Raw genomic sequence first — 20,270 nt, 5'->3', positions numbered from 1 at the left:
GTAAGTGTGACATATTTACCAGACCCTTCCCCCACTCTCCCTCCTGAAGGATCCTATTGTATGCCTGCCACTCTCGGTGGGAAGGAGAGGAGGGAAGCCGGAAGTACTGCGGTGGGGGCCTGAGCATCAGGGGGAAACGTATGGTGCACAGGGAGGGTGATGGGTGCGGCGGGGGGGGGGGCAATTACTGGAACCGATCCCCTGTATGGTTCTCTCTGCAGCAGCTGAAAGCCAGCGGGAGGGAGAGGAGAAGAAGCCGGCTTACAGCTGCAGCAGAGAGAACCATACAGGGGATCGGTTCCGGTAATTGCCCCCCCACCGCACCCATCACCCACCCTGTGCACCATACGTTTCCCCTGATGCTCAGGCCCCCACCGCAGTACTTCCGGCTTGCCTCCTCTCCTTCCCACTGAGAATGGCAAACGCACAATAGGATCCTTCAGGAGGGAGAGTGGGGGAAGGCTTGGGGCCCGTACAGGAGCCCTGGTGGTACCCCCTTATCCACGCCCTGTGTACATCATCACTCCTGTACATTGCACCGCCGGAGATTGCACCAACATAACTGACGGCTGAAAGATGAGATTCTAAGAGACAAACGACAATGTGAAGCCGATGTCTCTGCTTTATGGACTGGAGGTTGTGATTTGGGTGCATTACATTCATACAGGATCTTCTCTACAGTCTTTAGTGGAAAGTTTTTGTTTCAGTTGATTCATTGTTTTCTATCTAAATAATTGAAGAAAGTTTCATTTCCATTTTCTTTCAAGATCACATCAATAGCAGGGGCGGACTCACCATTTAGTAGGGGGCCCCATGAGATGCCCCTGGTACCTCTCATAGGCTTTTTTTGGGTGTGGTTTGAGTGCGGGCAAGGACATGGGGCCCATGATCCCCTATTGCCCGGGGGCCCCATGAGTTGTCAGTCCACCCCTGATCAATAGTACGTTGATCTGTTCTCACAAAGCCCTTAAACAGTGTGGGGCCCATAGGCCGGTGCCTACTCTGCCTGTCTGGTAATCCGGCACTGCTCAGGGGGCAGCGGGTTATCCAAGCTTGTACTCTCTCATACAGACAGCATTGTTTTTTTATTAGATTTTTATTCTTTAATTTGCACAGATTAGGTCCACCGAGATAAAATGGGAGGCAAGGAGAAGGTCCAGACTGGGAGCTGTCAGAGGTTATATTGTACTGAGGGGGCGGCTTCAACCATCTCTTCAATTTTAAAAATTCCGAACACTAGGGCCATGAGATAAATGTGGACGTTTGTAACAAAAGTTGTCCAATATAGTGCAATAAATGACATTGGCTCTTGATCCAGAGTAAAGCAGAGGGATTTCCACTCCCAGTTAGCACATTAGGTGGGTCACTGTTCCAGATGTGACCTCCAGGGTAACCAATGGATCTCCAGACCTTGGGCACCATCAGGTCTCCCAACTAGGATAGAATACATCTCTGCTCTCCCTCTGTTCTCTCTCCTCTGATGGCTCCAATACACTTCCCGTCTGACACTAAAGTCTAAAAGTGAACAGAAAGTTTACTAGAACTGGTGCAGCTGTGCATTGTAACCAATCAGCTTCCAGTTTTTATTGTCAAAGCTGAAGTTACAAGCTGATTGGCTCCATGCAGACCAGTTTTAGTAAATATCCCTCTTGGTATGCCACTGCACCCCATTAGAAAACAATAAGTTGTACGATGGCAAACACACATGGCCAAGATCTAGGAGGAAAGTCAGGTGACTCACTTCCCACACCTTGGGTGCCAAGGCATAGCTGTTCCACTGCTACGGTCAGCAACGGTGGAGGGAGTAGATGCCGCCTCTTCCTTTCTGGATCGGACACAACTGTCAACCTTTAGTAAAATGTGGACAGCCCTTTTAAGACAAGGAATGCATAGAAGTTGCTGGTGGGTGAACAACAATGCTTTAGGAGATACCCTCCCCTGTTCAAAAACTCGTACAAAGTACAGTCAGTCCTCCTGTCTCCTTCAACAGAATGGTATGTTCCAAATGTCATCTTTCATAATCCACTTGTGTAGGGTTTCTCCATCCACTGCAAGGTGGTGATGGACAACGTGAAGCTCTTGGTATCTTGCTATATACTTACTTTTCGTGGGATATTTCAGTACAATGTTGAATGATGCTGAACAATGGCGGTCTGAAGCAGATGGAGGGTGGTGGCTTGTGTGGGGCCCTCTGTGATCTGGGCAGGATGCTGAGTGATGAAATTATTGAGAAGGTAGCAGTGGATGGGTGGTCACAGTACACCGGGAATCGGGCGGTAGGTGGAGAAGTGTCCCGGTGCTCACAGCTTGCCTTCTAAGCTAAGAGTCTTGAGGTCAGTGGTGGAATTGGCGCACAACACAGTATGTGACACTCGTCTTTTCTCCACCAGCGAGGCAACTGCCTCTCCCACCTCCAGGTGGCTCACGTAGCCGGGTCCGAGGCGTTCTGGAAGGGCCACTCCCATGTTGATCTTCACCTGCAAATAATAGAAATTCTCAGTCTCTGACAGAAGCCAAATCGACTTTCATGCAGACCATACAGTACCACGCCAACCTTTCTGGCCCCTCCCTAAGAATCACCCCCTGTTGCTTGGTGCACAATGTATCTTTAAATAAAAAAAGCTAAATTTGACTTACCTGAAACGGCATCCAGTAGACATGGGACTTTACACACCAGCGCCTGGGAAGAGCCGAAATACAGGATTGCCAAAGAAAATACCAAATATAATATGACACTCTTATTAAATATTCCCAAAAATGAGATTTCCCCAACGTGTCCGGGGACAGGATCCTTATATTAACGACAACATATATGTACAATACGGGAACATCGAACGCTAGATGTGCAAAGTCTGATTTAATCTCACTTTGGTTCTATGGCGCCTGGCGAGAAATTGACCGTGACTTCCTGTTGTGACTGATGTCATTTCCGGTGGTGTCATTCCTGGCCCGACAGCTGCATCTGTTACTGGCGGTTCTTGGGTTTTGGGACCACCGGTATTTCCTGGCAATTTGGGGACTTGCAAGAAGGGGACTTCTCCTCCTCACCTGCGGCCTTTTTTTCCCGTCCCCCTGGATACGCCGGGGGAACCTTTTTTTATAGAATATTATATTTAATAAAATTGTAATATTTTAACAAATTTTCTGTGGCAATCATATGTTTTGCGGCTCCTCCCAGGAAGGTGTATTTAAAGTCTCATGTATACTGGATGCTGTTGAAATTATTGGGATGACTAGGGATATATTAGTACTCAATATTCATCAGTGACACCACATAGTTACACTTGTTTATGTTGTCACTAAACTTACCCCCCTCTGCAGCATTGCTGGGTGGGGGCTCTCTGGTCATGGGGAATACAGAGCAGGTGAAGTCTCCTGAAAAGGCACCTCAATCCATTGCGAGAGTGTCTTCTCCTAAGATTTAGGCTCCTCTGTATTCCCCAGCATCTCGCCGGAAGGAAAGTGACATCATCCCCACCTAGAGGCTGTGGGCAGAAGACAGGAGTGTGGAAAGCATCATTCTAACTGTAGCACCCTCCTAGGTAGCTAGGGGGAGCTAGCTAGGTCTTTTCAGCTAGAAAGGCTGAATGGCAGCCTGGACTGAGTCAGAGGGTTATTTTAGGTCAGGGCTGGGAGGCTCTGCAGGTCAGTTCCCTGATACCTACCCCTGCTCTAGAAAATTGGAGAAAGTTCTAGAAGCAATGGGTGGGGGTGAGGAGGAGCTGGTCTACACACTTAGAGGATTCTGCCCAATCCCCAAGTAGGAACCTTGGCATGGGGCCAGGACAACCATTAAGTGTGGCTGAGAGTTCAGGTGGAAGATGGAGGAGTGTGAGGAAGAGCTGTAAGAGCCTGGGAGGGGGCCCAGGGGGAAGGGGCCTACCTACAGGCAGGAACCTTGAAAGGAACTGTACACGGCGCTCCTGCACATGGTGCTCTTGCACACAGTATTCCTGTACACGGGGCTCCTGCACACGGTAATTCTGCGCACGACGCTCCTGCACATGGTATTCCTGCACACAGCGCTCCTGTACACGGCATTCCTGCACACAGCACTCCTGCACATGGCATTCCTGCACACGGTAATCCTGCACACGGCGCTCCTGCAAATGGTATTCCTGCACACAGCGCTCCTGCACATGGCATTCCTGCACACGGTAATCCTGCACACGGCGCTCCTGCACACGGTAATCCTGCACACGGCGCTCCTGCACATGGTATTCCTGCATACGGCGCTCTTGCACATGGCATTGTTGCACACGGCATTCCTGCACACGGTAATCCTGCACACGGCGCTCCTGCACACACGATGCTAATAAAGTTTTCATTACGTTTGCATCCCTTCAAGTCCTGATTAGAGATGAGCCCGCCTATGTAACGCCCCTTGTTACCATAAAAGGACAATTGTAATATTAATGGCCACCAATGTAAGGGGAGCATGCTTTCCACTGACCATCAATGTAAGGGGAGCATGCTTTCCACTGACCACCAATGTAAGGGGAGCATGCTTTCCACTGACCACCAATGTAAGGGGAGCATGCTTTCCACTGACCACCAATGTAAGGGGAGCATGCTTTCCACTGACCACCAATGTAAGGGGAGCATGCTTTCCACTGACCACCAATGTAAGGGGAGCATGCTCTCCATTAGCCACCAATGTAAGGGGAGTATGCTTTCCACTGACCACCAATGTAAGGGGAGCATGTTTTCCACTGACCATCAATGTAAGGGGAGCATGCTTTCCACTGACCACCAATGTAAGGGGAGCATGCTTTCCCCTGGTTACCAAGGTAAGGGGAGCATGCTTTCCACTGGCCACCAATGAAAGGGGTGTGTTTCCCATTGACCCCAAAGAATTGGGGGTTTTGTTAGCATTTGGGTGGACAGGGGGAGGTAAAACTGTGGGTCAGTTGCCTAATCTTACAGCCCCCCCCCCCAGCCGCTGTGTGAAGGTGCAATGTGTTACAAACCTCGTTTAGTTTGCAGGGAATATCCGGATACTCCTCCCGCACCACCTGGGAGAAGGCCAACGCCCCCGCCGCGCCTAAAGTCAGGAATCCTGTACCGGGCATCAGCAGGCGCTCACCGGCGCCACCTGTAGGAGGGAGACACAAGGACACCATGTAAAGCCTGAGCAATGCCGTGCAAAATACAGAACTATGAGCGTCTTCTGAAAATGCTGATTGCCTGGCTTTCAAGCTGACCTAATGGCTTCAAACTCTCCTTAGAACAAGAAAGCAAATGAAGAACTCTGACTTCACTGCCCGCATGCTTGTTCCAGGTCAGTAATTCGGTGAGTACAGAAGTCAGGGATGACGGCAGGGCAACGAGCATTTCCAAAACGGGCCAGAGATGGCGATCTCCCAGCTTTACTCAGCAAAAGCCACAGCGCCATGGCAACGCCAGGTCAAAGATGGCGGCTTCCTGGGCTGTAAAGGACAGGAGGGGGTTTAGTTCTATATGAGGGTCCCACTCCGGGAAAAATCTATTTTTATGACACCCCCCACCTCATACCAATAATGTTTTCCCCCCCCCACCCAAGATCCCCCCAGACCATATAATAGGAAGTGTCAGGCAGGCAGTGATGTGGACATCTGAAGAAGGACCCCAAACAGGAAGTAAACAGAAGAGGAGAAGTCAGGGCTGGATTGTTGGTAACCATGGCTACAGGTGAGTATAAAGGCCTTATCTATCGCCCGCTCCCTCCCCGCACGCCCTCCTCCGATTTCTGGGTGAGATTCGGCCTGACAACCAATAGAAAACCTATCGCAGGACTACAGGAAAGCTTTTTAGCCCCGGTTCACACTGCTGCGGCTTTGAAATCGTGCTAATTCAGCAACAATAGACCCCTGGCAGCAGCAACAGATTTCCCAGCAGCCAGCAACATTAGACCCCTCCCTCAACATTAGACCCCTCCCTCAACGTTAGACCGCTCCCTCAACAGTAGATGCCTTTCAGCAACAATAGATTCCTCCAGCAACAATGGACCCCCAAAACAAAATACCACCCCAGCAGCCATAGACCCCCCCAGCAGCCATAGACCCTCCCAGCAGCTACAGCAGATCTCCCCAGCAGCAAGCATCAGATTCTCCAGCAACCAGCAAAAATTGACAAAAGACCTCCTACCTCAACAGTAGATCCCCTTCAGCAACAATGGACTCCAACAACATTAGACTCCTCCCTCAACAGTAGATCCCTTTCAGCAACAATTGCCCCCAACCAACAATAGCCCCCCCCAACAACAACAGATTCTTCCAGCAACAATGGACCCCCAAAACAAAATACCACCGAAAAAAACAATAGACCCCCAGCAGCTACAACAGATCTCCCAGCAGCCAGCATCAATAGATTTTCAAGCAGCCAGCAACACTTGACAAAAGACCCCTCCCCCAACAGTAGATCCCTTCCAGACACAATTGATCCCCCATCAACAATATATACCCCACCAGCAACAACAGACCTTTCCAGCAACCATAGACCACACAAAAATAGATCCCCTTCAGTGACTCCCAGCAGCCAGCAGCAATAGATCCTCCAGCACATCCCAGCACCCCTTGTTATTACATACATTCAGGTGCCTGAACTACGCACCCCCCCCCCCCCCCTCCCGCGTTCCCGCTGAACAAAGCTCTGCTCTGGGCTGGTATATTGTATCCCATTTAAAAATGAATATTGGTGGCTCAAGTGAACCACACCCAGGGCGCTATGACTGCATGCGTGTGCACACGCATGACCTCAGGATGAGGTGTAAATGCATTTTCAAAAAATGTGTGACTGTCATTGAGAATATAAACCAACTTTTTGTATTAGGGCCCCCCCCCTGAACCTGAGGTGCTCTGGGCCCCCCTGAGCTCTAAATCTGGCCCCGCCCAAACCTCTCCTTTTCCCCCTCTCTACCATTTATTTGGAACAAGCAGTGCACCTTAGTGGTAGTCAGGTGACACGGCTCTGCACACTACACATCCCATGGTACGCCCCAAGAGAGGGTGACTACGCTCCAACATACAGCGAAATGAAGGGAATCTCAGCCTAAACTCAAATAGAAACACTGCCAGATCATAGGCTGACAGCATATGACGTCATCACGCTCTAGCTCCACCCTACGCGTTTCATCCTATGGGACGTCATCAGGGGCAATCCTTGCAATCTGCTGAGTTTTATCCTGGAGGTTTTTTGGTGGCGGTCCCGTTATGGTGTTTACTGGAACCAGGTCATGATATTGGGGGGGTCACTGGGTTCTAGTCCCTTTTGTTCTGGATGGGGGATGGTGGAAGTTTTGGTCTCACTCCTAGCGCTGCAGTTTTTCTTAAAGATTGGACAATATATATGTTTTGTTCTGTGAGCTGCTTCACAAGACACCCCCACGAGTGTCGGCCATTTATCGGTTTGCAGCCGTAGTCAACTCTTTATTTCAGGTGAGCCTATAACAAAGTGTACCCGGAGGTGACATGAATATCTGCGAGACCCGCGCCGTGCAGACCTTCGCTCTTTACCAGAGCCGGCGCATGTCTCAGGGTGACGTCATCGCGGCTAGGCCGTTCAGCAGTTCGTGAAGGAAGATCGGGTGAAGATGGAAGCCTTTGCAGTGGTGACAGAGCGTCACTGGAGGGCTTTGTTATAAGGTAAGTCCTTCATAATGTGCTAGTATGCAATGCCTCATTGTACGCATTGGATGGATGGATGGAGACATGGATGGATGGCTGGAGACATGGATGGGTGGATGGAGACATGGATGGGTGGATGGAGACATGGATGGGTGGATGGAGACATGGATGGGTGGATGGAGACATGGATGGGTGGATGGAGACATGGATGGGTGGATGGAGACATGGATGGGTGGATGGAGACATGGATGGGTGGATGGAGACATGGATGGATGGCTGGAGACATGGATGGGTGGATGGAGACATGGATGGGTGGATGGAGACATGGATGGATGGCTGGAGACATGGATGGGTGGATGGAGACATGGATGGGTGGATGGAGACATGGATGGGTGGATGGAGACATGGATGGGTGGATGGAGACATGGATGGAGACATGGATGGATGGATGGAGACATGGATGGATGTGGATGGATGGAGACTTGGGTGGGTGGATAGATGGATGGATGGAAACATGGATGGATGGATGGATGGATGGAGACATGGATGGAGACATGGATAGATGGATGGAGACATGGATAGATGGATGGAGACATGAATAGATGGATGGAGACATGGATAGATGGATGGAGACATGGGTACATGGATGAATACATGGATGGATGGATGGAGACATGGATGGATGTGGATGGATGGAGACTTGGATAGATGGATGGAGACATGAATAGATGGATGGAGACATGGATGGATGGAGACATGGATGGATGGATGGAGACATGGGTACATGGATGAATACATGGATGGATGGATGGAGACATGGATGGATGTGGATGGATGGAGACTTGGGTGGGTGGATAGATGGATGGATGGAAACATGGATGGATGGATGGAGACATGAATAGATGGATGGAGACATGGATGGATGGATGGAGACATGGATAGATGGATGGAGACATGAATAGAGGGATGGAGACATGGATGGATGGAGACATGGGTACATGGATGAATACATGGATGGATGGATGGATGGAGACATGGGTGGATGTGGATGGATGGAGACTTGGGTGGGTGGATAGATGGATGGATGGAGACATGGATGGATGGATGGAGACATGAATAGATGGATGGAGACATGGATGGATGGATGGAGACATGGATAGATGGATGGAGACATGAATAGATGGATGGAGACATGGATGGATGGATGGATGGATGGAGACATGGGTACATGGATGAATACATGGATGGATGGATGGATGGAGACATGGGTGGATGTGGATGGATGGAGACTTGGGTGGGTGGATAGATGGATGGATGGAGACATGGATAGATGGATGGAGACATGGATAGATGGATGGAGACATGAATAGATGGATGGAGACATGGATGGATGGAGACATGGATGGATGGATGGATGGATGGATGGATGGAGACATGGGTACATGGATGAATACATGGATGGATGGATGGAGACATGGATGGATGTGGATGGATGGAGACTTGGGTGGGTGGATAGATGGATGGATGGAAACATGGATGGATGGATGGAGACATGGATAGATGGATGGAGACATGGATAGATGGATGGAGACATGGATAGATGGATGGAGACATGGATGGATGGAGACAAGGATGGATGGATGGATGGATGGAGACATGGACAGATGGATGGAGACATGGATGGATGGATGGAGACATGGATGGATGGAGACATTGATGGATGGATGGAGACATGGATGGATGGAGACATTGATGGATGGATGGAGACATGGATAGATGGATGGAGACATGGATGGATGGATGGATGGATGGACACATGGATGGGTGGAGACATGGATGGATGGATGGACACAAGGATGGGATAGATGGATGGGGCAGTTTACTTTGAATATTAGAAATGAATGCCTGTAAATAGTATCTCTGGTTTGTCTTGCTCAGGTGAAGTTCTGTATGTAAATCCCATCCCTCCAGCCAGGTCAGGACAAAGCGGCCGACATTGGGACAGGTGGGTGATAGGAGGACAGGTCGCAGGTCGCAGGTCACAGATCGCAGGTCGCGTAGTGATGGGCTTACAGCAGACAGGACATAACTGACCATCAGACTCTGGACAGAGGTGGAAGGAGGAGACTCCCCCCTTTCTCTTCCCGTCATTATTAGGAGTACAGACATCTCATATCAGTTTGTATAAAATGGCCCCAGAATTCTAAGACTGCGATAAAGCTTGGACCTTGTGATTGGCCTCTTAGCATTACTCCCAATTGTCCCTTTTAGAACCTGCACCCCCCTTCTCACAGGAGAACCTACCTGTGATGAATGTGTAGGTTCCATTGGGATTGTCCTTCACCAGTGGGAAGAAGGCCTTCCAGGAGGTGAATGTGCTGAGGAGGAGAGTGTCCAGCACCTAGAGAGAAGGAGAAAGGAAAGACATCAGCACCTGACATGTTCCTGAGTAACAAAACCATCCATGGCAGAGGGACAGGTTCTCTCGTTAGGGGATCCTCTCCTTCTGCTGAGACCTTCACCCAGCTCTCTTCCCGCTGAGACCTTCACCCAGCTCTCTTCCCGCTGAGACCTTCACCCAGCTCTCTTCCCGCTGAGACCTTCACCCAGCAATCCTCCCTCTGATACCTTCACCCAGCAATCCTCCCTCTGATACCTTCACCTAGCTCTCCTCCTGATGAGACCCTCACCCAGCTCTCCTCCTCCCTCTAAAACCTTCACCCATCTCTCCCCCTAATGAGACCTTCACCCATCTCTCCCCCTAATGAGACCTTCACCCATCTCTCCCCCTAATGAGACCTTCACCCAGCTCTCTTCACTCAGCTTTCTTTTTCTGCATGAGGCAGCTATCGATCTAAACCCCCAGTATTGGAGCTGAAGCAGGATTAATGACCTGCTTCCCCTCTACAAGTGGCTGGAGCAATAGGGGAGCATTGGAAAGGCTAATAGGCTAGTATCCCTCCCTCTGATACCTTCACCCAGCTCTCCTCCCTCGGATAACTTCACCCAACTCTCCTCCCTCTGATACCTTCACCCAGCTCTCCTCCCTCGGATAACTTCACCCAACTCTCCTCCCTCTGATACCTTCACCCAGCTCTCCTCCCTCTGATACCTTCACCCAGCTCTCCTCCCTCGGATAACTTCACCCAACTCTCCTCCCTCTGATACCTTCACCCAGCTCTCCTCCCTCGGATAACTTCATCCAACTCTCCTCCCTCTGATACCTTCACCCAGCTCTCCTCCCTCTGATACCTTCACCCAGCTCTCCTCCCTCTGATACCTTCACCCAGCTCTCCTCCCTCGGATAACTTCACCCAACTCTCCTCCCTCTGATACCTTCACCCAGCTCTCCTCCCTCTGATACCTTCACCCAGCTCTCCTCCCTCGGATAACTTCACCCAACTCTCCTCCCTCTGATACCTTCACCCAGCTCTCCTCCCTCGGATAACTTCATCCAACTCTCCTCCCTCTGATACCTTCACCCAGCTCTCCTCCCTCTGATACCTTCACCCAGCTCTCCTCCCTCTGATACCTTCACCCAGCTTTCCTCCCGACGAGACCTTCACCCAGCTCTCCTCCTCCCTCTAAAACCTTCACCCAGCTCTCCTCCTGCTGAGACCTTCACCCAGCTCTCCTCCTGCTGAGACCTTCACTCAGCTCTCCTCCCGCTTTCACCTTCACCAGCTCTCCTCCTCCCTCTAAAACCTTCACCCAACTCTCCTCCTCCCTCTAAAACCTTCACCCAGCTCTCCTCCTGCTGAGACCTTCACCCAGCTCTCCTCCTGCTGAGACCTTAACCCAGCTCTCCTCCCACTTTCACCTTCACCCAGCTCTCCTCCCGCTGAGACCTTCACTCAGCTCTCCTCCTCCCTCTGATACCTTCACCCAGCTCTCCTCCAGCTGAGACCTTCACCCAACTCTCCTCCCGCTTAGACCTTCACCCTCCTGCTGAGACCTTCACCCAGCTCTCCTCCCGAGGCAGCCATCTATCTACTGCTTTTCTTGTTATTTTTAACAAATCCATACAAATTACTTATCACCTCAAAATGATACTTGTGTATTCTTTTAAAGGGTGATTCTGGAAGGTGGGTAAGGTGTGGAGCCAAGGGATGTACTCGGCGGTGGGTAGGGGGCGGAGGCATGGGGTGACTCCTAAAGTGGGGAGTACCTGTACCTATTTTCTGAGAAAAAAGCCCTGTGAATATGGTTTACCTGTAAGCTCAGAATGAGGGTATGCTGGCTAGGGAGGGGGGTAAATGGAGGCCTAGGAGGTGAGTAATTGCTTAAAGACATTGGATGTTCAACACAAGGACCAGCATATCCATGAAACAGTAAGTTACTTTCATGGGCTTCTATTGGACAAATTTGACAGTCAAGTAGTTTTAATCTACCAGCTGGATCATGGAATCTGGTTGCTTGGGGGAACTACTGGTTCCAAAACATTAACATTTCATTCCATTTCTCATTGAAGAAAAAATAAAAAATGGTGGCAAAAATGGTTTCACACATTATATCAGACTGTTGTACCCTCTGCAGCTCCTGAAGTGACTGTGTGTGGGGCGGACCACCCTGCCACCAGCTGAACCCCAGCGATGAAACCACATCGGTCACCTTCCCCACGCGACTGGTGAGAGCGTCTGCCGCCTTCTGCGCCCCCTCCTCCGAACCTGCACACAACCCAAACACAAAAGGTCAGAAAGGCAGACATAGCCACGGGCTCGACTGCTGCACAGCCAACTCCCATCATAGCAACGCACACCCTTCATCCTCCGGATCTGCCCAACAGATGTGGTGACACATCGAAAAATGGTAAGGAATGTGGAGAAGCTAAAGGTCTGTCCCATGGACCTGGGATTAGACGAAAAGGAATTCTAGGTCCTGTGTTCTAGAGTAAACCAGACTGCACAGATTATTGTTGGATCAGAACTGGTCATGTTTTGCCCACACTGAGATCCCTCATCGAGGAGAGGCAATGGTGTGGATTTACTAAAGGCAAATAGACCTTGCAAGTGCAGTTGCTCCAGAGCTTAGTAAATGAGGGGGAGCTCAGTTGACTTCCATCATCCAATCTGCAGTTTTTGAAAATTTTCCTTGTATGTGATTGGGTATTCTTTGCAAAGTAAAGCTTTACCTCATTTACTAAGCTCTGGAGCAACGCCAACGTCACAGGCCTTTAGTAAATCAACCCAACTGGAGGTTGCAAAATCTGGTGCAGCTCTGCATAGAAACCAATCAGCTTCCAGGTTCTATTGTCAAAGCTTAACTGAACTGTTAGAAGCTGATTGGCTCCCATGGACAGCCGCACCAGATCTGGCACTCTCCAGTTTTAGTACATCAACCCCAATATGGCCGTTTATGCTTTGCCATGTTTCCATAATTTAGTCTTTTAGGAAATTTTGGCATTTAGTAACAAACAATTCCTTTAAATTGCTCATATTTGCTCTCTTTTTAACCCCCCATCCTTCATTTACCTATTATCATCCCATATGTGCCCACCCTGACTCAGAAAGTTGAAGCTTGGCCAATGTGTGGTCAACAAGATCAATAATGCATAGCGGCAGACTTGTCCTTGTAGTGTGACCAGGTCAGCACATCAAAAGTGAAATCCAATTTGTAAAACTTAAAGGAAATGTTAAAGAAATCTTCCCTGAAACCGACCCGATGCCAAACAGCACGTCTGTTATTATTAAATCTCGGGGGGCACAGCCGGGTCTCAGCCAAAAATGGCGGTCAATAGGATCAATAATGCACAGCGGCAGACTTGTCCTTGTAGTGCGACCAGACCGGCACTTCAAAAGTGAAATCCTATTGTAAAACTTAAAGAAAAATGTTCAAGAAATCTTCCCTCAAACCGACCCGATTCCAGACAGCACGTCTGTTATTATTAAATCTCGGGGGGCACAGCCAGGTCTCAGCCAAAAATGGCGGTCAATAGGATCAATAATGCACAGCGGCAGACTTGTCCTTGTAGTATGACCAGACCGGCACTTCAAAAGTGAAATCCTATTGTAAAACATAAAGAAAAATGTTCAAGAAATCTTCCCTCAAACCGACCCGATTCCAGACAGCACGTCTGTTATTATTAAATCTTGAGAAGGGGGGGGGGGCACAGCCAGGTCTCAGCCAAAAATGGCGGTCAATAAAGCATAGCGGCAGACCTTTCCTTGTAGTGCGACCAGACCGGCACTTCAAAGGTGAAATCCAATTTGTAAAACTTAAAGGAAATGTTAAAGAAATCTTTCCTGAAACCGACCCGATGCCAAACAGCACGTCTGGTATTATTAAATGTCGGGGGGGGGGACACAGCCGGGTCTCAGCCAAAAATGGCGGTCAATAAAGCATAGCGGCAGACCTTTCCTTGTAGTGCGACCAGACCGGCACTTCAAAGGTGAAATCCAATTTGTGAAACTTAAAGAAAATGTTCAAGAAATCTTCCCTCAAACCGACCCGATTCCAGACAGCACGTCTGTTATTATTAAATCTTGAGAAGGGGGGGGGGGGGCACAGCCGGGTCTCAGCCAAAAATGGCGGTCAATAAAGCATAGATGCAGACTTGTCCTTGTAGTGTGACCAGACCGGCACTTCAAAGGTGAAATCCAATTTGTAAAACTTAAAGGAAATGTTAAAGAAATCTTCCCCGAAACCGACCTGATGCCAGACAGCACGTCTGGTATTATTAAATGTCGGGGGGGGGACACAGCCGGGTCTCAGCCAAAAATGGCGGTCAATAATGCATAGCAGCAGACTTGTCCTTGTAGTGTGACCAGACCGGCACTTCAAAGGTGAAATCCAATTTGTGAAACTTAAAGAAAATGTTCAAGAAATCTTCCCCGAAACCGACCTGATGCCAAAAACCGGGTCTCCGCCAAAAAATGGCGCCATATAACAATGAGTACAGAGCTGATTCAGTCATATAAAATATTCTTTAGCGTGAAAATGAATGCACAATAAATCATTCAATAAATATTGCGGTCGACTAAAGTCCTCCAAACAATACATGAAAATATTTAACCGAAATCAATGGGCAAAAAAATGGCGCCAGTTCATTTTGTTTAGCTGAGACAGCGATACTTCAAAGTGAGAAACCCTTTCTACCTCTAATGGTCGGTCTATGCAGCTCTTCTGGTAATACGTTATGGATGGAATGGAGATTGCAGACACTGAGCCGTACACGTGACAATTTGATGAGCAATCGAACTTTTCCTTCCATTTTTTGTTTAAATCACAAAACAAAGCAAGACATAAAAAGTTGGATTTGACTGACCGCAAGGAGACGGGATCAAAACCCCCCGACTGAACACGTACAAAATATCCGATCGCTTTCTACGAAAGTGCTGCTTTTCCCCCGACTGTCAATTAGATTGGATCAAAAATAAGTTGTATCGAAGTCGTTAATATATTGCAAAGTTTGATTTTCACAATCGATCAGATTCTGTTGATCAATCAAACTTGCGGGTGATAAGTTGCTTCATTTTTTTTTTTTTGCGGTTACTTGCAATTGTATTTGCAGTTCTCTTTGGATAAAAAGTGGCTGAAAATGTCTGAAAATGGCCACATGTATGGCCAGCTTTAGGTTTTCAGCTATCAAGTCCAGATGGAGCTGATTACATTCAGCCTTCCAGCAGAGACAACGAAGCATACATACAAATATACATACATACATACAAACAAACATTAAAACATACATACATACAACCATACACAAATACAAACATACATACACACAAACATTAAAACATACATACATACTGTACATATATACAAACAAACATACATACAACCATACACATATACAAACATACATACATACATTCAAACATAGATGCATACAAACACTCATCCATACATACAAATATAAATACATACATACATACAAACATAAATACATACATGAATACAAACACTCATACATACATACGTACAAACATACATACAAACATAAATACATACATACATGGTAGCAGGTAATAGGCAGGATACATGACATATGATTCCCCCTCTATCTCTTACCCACATCTCCGACCATGGTGTGCAGGTTATCTCTGTACTGTGCTGGTACAAAATTCCTCATCTTCTCAAGACGGGAATTTTCCCTGGAAATCACAGCGACCTGGAACCCTGCGACACAAAAATTCACGTATGATCCCATTTACTATATGTATGTTATGGCAGCTCCAACTGCCTCCACCTGGATTTTCATCCACAACTGTCCTCGGAGTTCCTCCAGAGGTTGCTAGGGGTTCTTTGAGCTGTAGATGATTGACCTCCCATCTGATGGTTCCTACATAGGGGTCAACGTCACATGGCAGAGTCAGCTGCATGACACCCATGACTTTACCTGTCTGCAAGGGTGGAAGTTCTGATCTCCACTGTAAGGAGAATTCTTCCCACTGACCCCCAATGAATTGGTTTCAGCAGGGGTTCCTTGAGAACTGTTTTTTTTCTTTGAGGGTTCCCCTGGAGTGAAAAGTTTGAGAAATGCTGGTCTAGATATGCAGAAATACCCCCTAATTGCATCCTGTAAAGTATTTTAAATCTTTTGTATAATGAATTCCATTTATGTGCTAAGAAAGTCCGTCCCGGCCTTCTTCTGGACACCACTCCAGACATCTCCTACCTGCCTTCTTCTGGACACAACTCAAGACATCTCCTACCTGCCTTCTTCTGGACATCCCTCCAGACATCTCCTACCTGCCTTCTTCTGGACACAACTGAAGACATCTCCTACCTGCCTTCTTCTGGACATCCCTCCAGACATCTCCTACATGCCTTCTTCTGGACATTCCTCCAGACATCTCCTACTTGACTTTGTCTGGACAAAACTCCAAACATCTCCTACTTGCCTGCTTCTGGACACAACTCCAGACATCTCCTACCTGCTTTTTTCTGGACACAACTCCAGACATCTCCTACTTGCCTTCTTCTGGACACAACTCCAGACATCTCCTACCTGCCTTCTTCTGGACATCCCTCCAGACATCTCCTACCTGCCTTCTTCTGGACATTCCTCCAGACATCTCCTACTTGCCTTTGTCTGGACAAAACTCCAGACATCTCCTACTTGCCTTCTTCTGGACACAACTCCAGACATCTCCTACCTGCCTTCTTCTGGACATGTCTGGAGATGTTTGTAGGTATGTGTAGGTGTCTGTAGATGTGTGTAGGTGTCTGTAGATGTGTCTGTAGATGTGTGTAGGTGTGTGTAGGTGTCTGTAGATGTGTGTAGGTGTGTGTAGGTGTCTGTAGATGTCTGTAGGTGTGTGTAGGTGTCTGTAGATGTCTGTAGGCGTGTGTAGGTGTCTGTAGGTGTGTGTAGGTGTGTGTAGGTGTCTGTAGGTGTGTGTAGGTGTCTGTAGGTGTGTGTAGGTGTCTGTAGATGTGTGTAGGTGTCTGTAGATGTGTGTAGGTGTGTGTAGGTGTCTGTAGATGTGTGTAGGTGTGTGTAGATGTGTGTAGGTGTCTGTAGATGTGTGTAGGTGTGTGTAGATGTGTGTAGGTGTCTGTAGGTGTGTGTAGGTGTGTGTAGGTGTCTGTAGATGTGTGCAGGTGTCTGCAGATGTCTGTAGGTGTCTGTAGGTGTGTGTAGGTGTCTGTAGGTGTGTGTAGGTGTGTGTAGGTGTCTGTAGGTGTGTGTAGGTGTGTGTAGGTGTGTGTAGGTATCTGTAGGTGTGTGTAGATGTGTGTAGGTGTGTGTAGGTATCTGTAGGTGTCTGTAGGTGTCTGTAGATGTGTGTAGGTGTGTGTAGGTGTCTGTAGGTGTGTGTAGGTGTCTGTAGATGTGTGTAGATGTCTGTAGGTATCTGTAGGTGTGTGTAGGTGTCTGTAGGTGTGTGTAGGTGTCTGTAGGTGTGTGTAGATGTGTGTAGGTGTGTGCAGGTGTCTGTAGATGTGTGTAGGTGTGTGTAGGTGTCTGTAGGTGTGTGTAGGTGTCTGTAGGTGTGTGTAGGTGTGTGTAGGTGTCTGTAGATGTGTGTAGGTGTCTGTAGATGTGTGTGTAGGTGTGTGTAGATGTGTGTAGGTGTGTGTAGGTGTCTGTAGGTGTGTGTAGGTGTCTGTAGGTGTGTGTAGGTGTCTGTAGATGTGTGTAGGTGTCTGTAGGTGTGTGTAGATGTGTGTAGGTGTGTGTAGGTGTCTGTAGGTGTGTGTAGGTGTCTGTAGATGTGTGTAGGTGTCTGTAGATGTGTGTAGGTGTCTGTAGGTATCTGTAGGTGTGTGTAGGTGTCTGTAGGTGTGTGTAGATGTGTGTAGGTGTGTGTAGGTGTCTGTAGATGTGTGTAGGTGTGTGTAGATGTGTGTAGGTGTGTGTAGGTATCTGTAGATGTGTGTAGGTGTCTGTAGATGTGTGTAGGTGTCTGTAGATGTGTGTAGGTGTGTGTAGGTGTCTGTATATGTGTGTAGGTGTGTGTAGGTGTCTGTAGGTGTGTGTAGATGTGTGTAGGTGTGTGTTGGTGTGTGTAGGTGTCTGTATATGTGTGTAGGTGTCTGTAGGTGTGTGTAGGTGTCTGTAGGTGTGTGTAGATGTGTGTAGGTGTGTGTTGGTGTGTGTAGGTGTCTGTAGGTGTGTGTAGGTGTCTGTATATGTGTGTAGGTGTCTGTAGGTGTGTGTAGGTGTCTGTATGTGTGTGTAGGTGTCTGTAGGTGTGTGTAGGTGTGTGTAGATGTGTGTAGGTGTCTGTAGGTGTGTGTAGGTGTCTGTAGGTGTGTGTAGGTGTCTGTAGGTGTGTGTAGATGTGTGTAGGTGTGTGTAGGTGTCTGTAGATGTGTGTAGGTGTCTGTAGGTGTGTGTAGGTGTCTGTAGGTGTCTGTAGATGTGTGTAGGTGTGTGTAGGTGTGTGTAGGTGTGTGTAGGTGTCGGTAGGTGTGTGTAGATGTGTGTAGGTGTCTGTAGATGTGTGTAGGTGTGTGTAGATGTGTATAGGTGTCTCTATATGTGTGTAGGTGTCTGTAGATGTGTGTAGGTGTCTGTAGGTGTGTGTAGGTGTCTGTAGATGTGTGTAGATGTGTGTAGGTGTGTGTAGGTGTCTGTAGATGTGTGTAGATGTGTGTAGATGTGTGTAGGTGTCTGTAGGTGTGTGTAGGTGTCTGTAGATGTGTGTAGGTGTGTGTAGGTGTGTGTAGGTGTCTGTAGATGTGTGTAGGTGTGTGTAGGTGTGTGTAGGTGTCTGTAGATGTGTGTAGGTGTCTGTAGGTGTGTGTAGGTGTCTGTAGATGTGTGTAGGTGTGTGTAGGTGTCTGTAGGTGTGTGTAGGTGTCTGTAGATGTGTGTAGGTGTGTGTAGATGTGTGTAGGTGTGTGTAGGTGTCTGTAGGTGTCTGTAGATGTGTGTAGGTGTGTGTAGATGTGTGTAGGTGTCTGTAGATGTGTGTAGGTGTCTGTAGGTGTGTGTAGGTGTCTGTATGTGTGTGTAGGTGTCTGTATGTGTGTGTAGGTGTCTGTATATGTGTGTAGGTGTCTGTAGATGTGTGTAGGTGTCTGTAGGTGTGTGTAGATGTGTGTAGGTGTGTGTAGGTGTCTGTAGGTGTGTGTAGGTGTCGGTAGGTGTGTGTAGATGTGTGTAGGTGTGTGTAGATGTGTGTAGGTGTCTGTAGGTGTCGGTAGGTGTGTGTAGATGTGTGTAGGTGTGTGTAGGTGTGTGTAGGTGTGTGTAGGTGTGTGTAGATGTGTGTAGGTGTCTGTATATGTGTGTAGGTGTCTGTAGGTGTGTGTAGGTGTCTGTAGGTGTGTGTAGATGTGTGTAGGTGTGTGTAGGTGTCTGTAGGTGTGTGTAGATGTGTGTAGGTGTGTGTAGGTGTGTGTAGGTGTGTGTAGGTGTCTGTAGGTGTGTGTAGGTGTGTGTAGGTGTGTGTAGATGTGTGAAATGATTTATTTTGAACATTTAGTGTTTATGTGATGAAGGAAGGATGGACAAGGAAGGGTTATGGCGTCTATCTAAGCTTGCCTCTAGATCTGCCACCTCTTCCCACCAGTCGGTTGGGTTGGGTTGGGTTGGGCTCATGGCGTGATGACAAAGCTCTGGGGTCACCCCTGCTGGCAATTCTCACATTTCTTCCATCATCTAACCAGAAGAAGAAGAATAACCCAAAATGTACCTCTTTCCAGGAGACACTTCACAATTCCGGATCCAACAGTGCCGGCTCCACCCAGAACCAAAACCAGCCTGTGAGAGGTGGACATGGTGACCAGACGAGACGTCCGCTGAAGACAAGCTCGGTGAGACTCAGAGGGGACAAAGCAATCAGTTTGGGATCAGGATTTCAGATCCAATATTAATAGCAGGCTCTATATGGTCCCTCCCCGAAATCCCTCATTCCTCCCCAACAGCTCCCCCCCAAAACTAGCCAAATCCCACCCTCCGACCCATCCTTCTCCTAACTCTATAGATGCCTTGCCACTGCAATTATTGCAGACATGTCTAAATACTTAGGTGTGTTGAAGGATGAATTGCAAGCTCTTGGGGTCAGTGTCTTTACAGTCTTGATAAATTCAGCATGACACGCATCTGGATTTAGATTTTTATTTATTTTTTAAGCAAAATGTTGATATCACAAGAAGGGCGCTGTGATAATACGTTAAGGGGTGCTCCGCATAATCCCCGGCATGGCCGAACACTTCATAAATATTTTATTGGTGACCCCATAGGAAGCAAACAAGCAATCACATAGTGCA

General features: G+C 48.1%; 1 protein-coding gene across 1 annotated transcript; it reads right to left on the bottom strand.

The window, feature by feature from the left end:
• Nucleotides 1-1,077: 1,077 nt before the first annotated feature.
• Nucleotides 1,078-19,888, bottom strand: LOC149431338 (uncharacterized). Its single transcript, XM_089665650.1, has 6 exons — nt 19,694-19,888; nt 15,615-15,722; nt 12,132-12,271; nt 9,909-10,005; nt 4,971-5,095; nt 1,078-2,477 (listed from the first exon to the last, which is right to left on the bottom strand). The coding sequence occupies exons 1-6, from the start codon at nt 19,776-19,778 to the stop codon at nt 2,301-2,303; spliced, it is 732 nt and encodes a 243-aa protein (XP_089521776.1). The 5' UTR covers nt 19,779-19,888; the 3' UTR covers nt 1,078-2,300.
• Nucleotides 19,889-20,270: the final 382 nt, after the last annotated feature.

Source organism: Staurois parvus, unplaced genomic scaffold (genome assembly GCF_062004578.1).
Source record: "Staurois parvus isolate SC_StPar_1 unplaced genomic scaffold, SC_StPar_1.0 ptg002289l, whole genome shotgun sequence".
Taxonomy (NCBI): domain Eukaryota; kingdom Metazoa; phylum Chordata; class Amphibia; order Anura; family Ranidae; genus Staurois; species Staurois parvus.
This window is presented reverse-complemented; position numbering and strand designations above follow the sequence as displayed.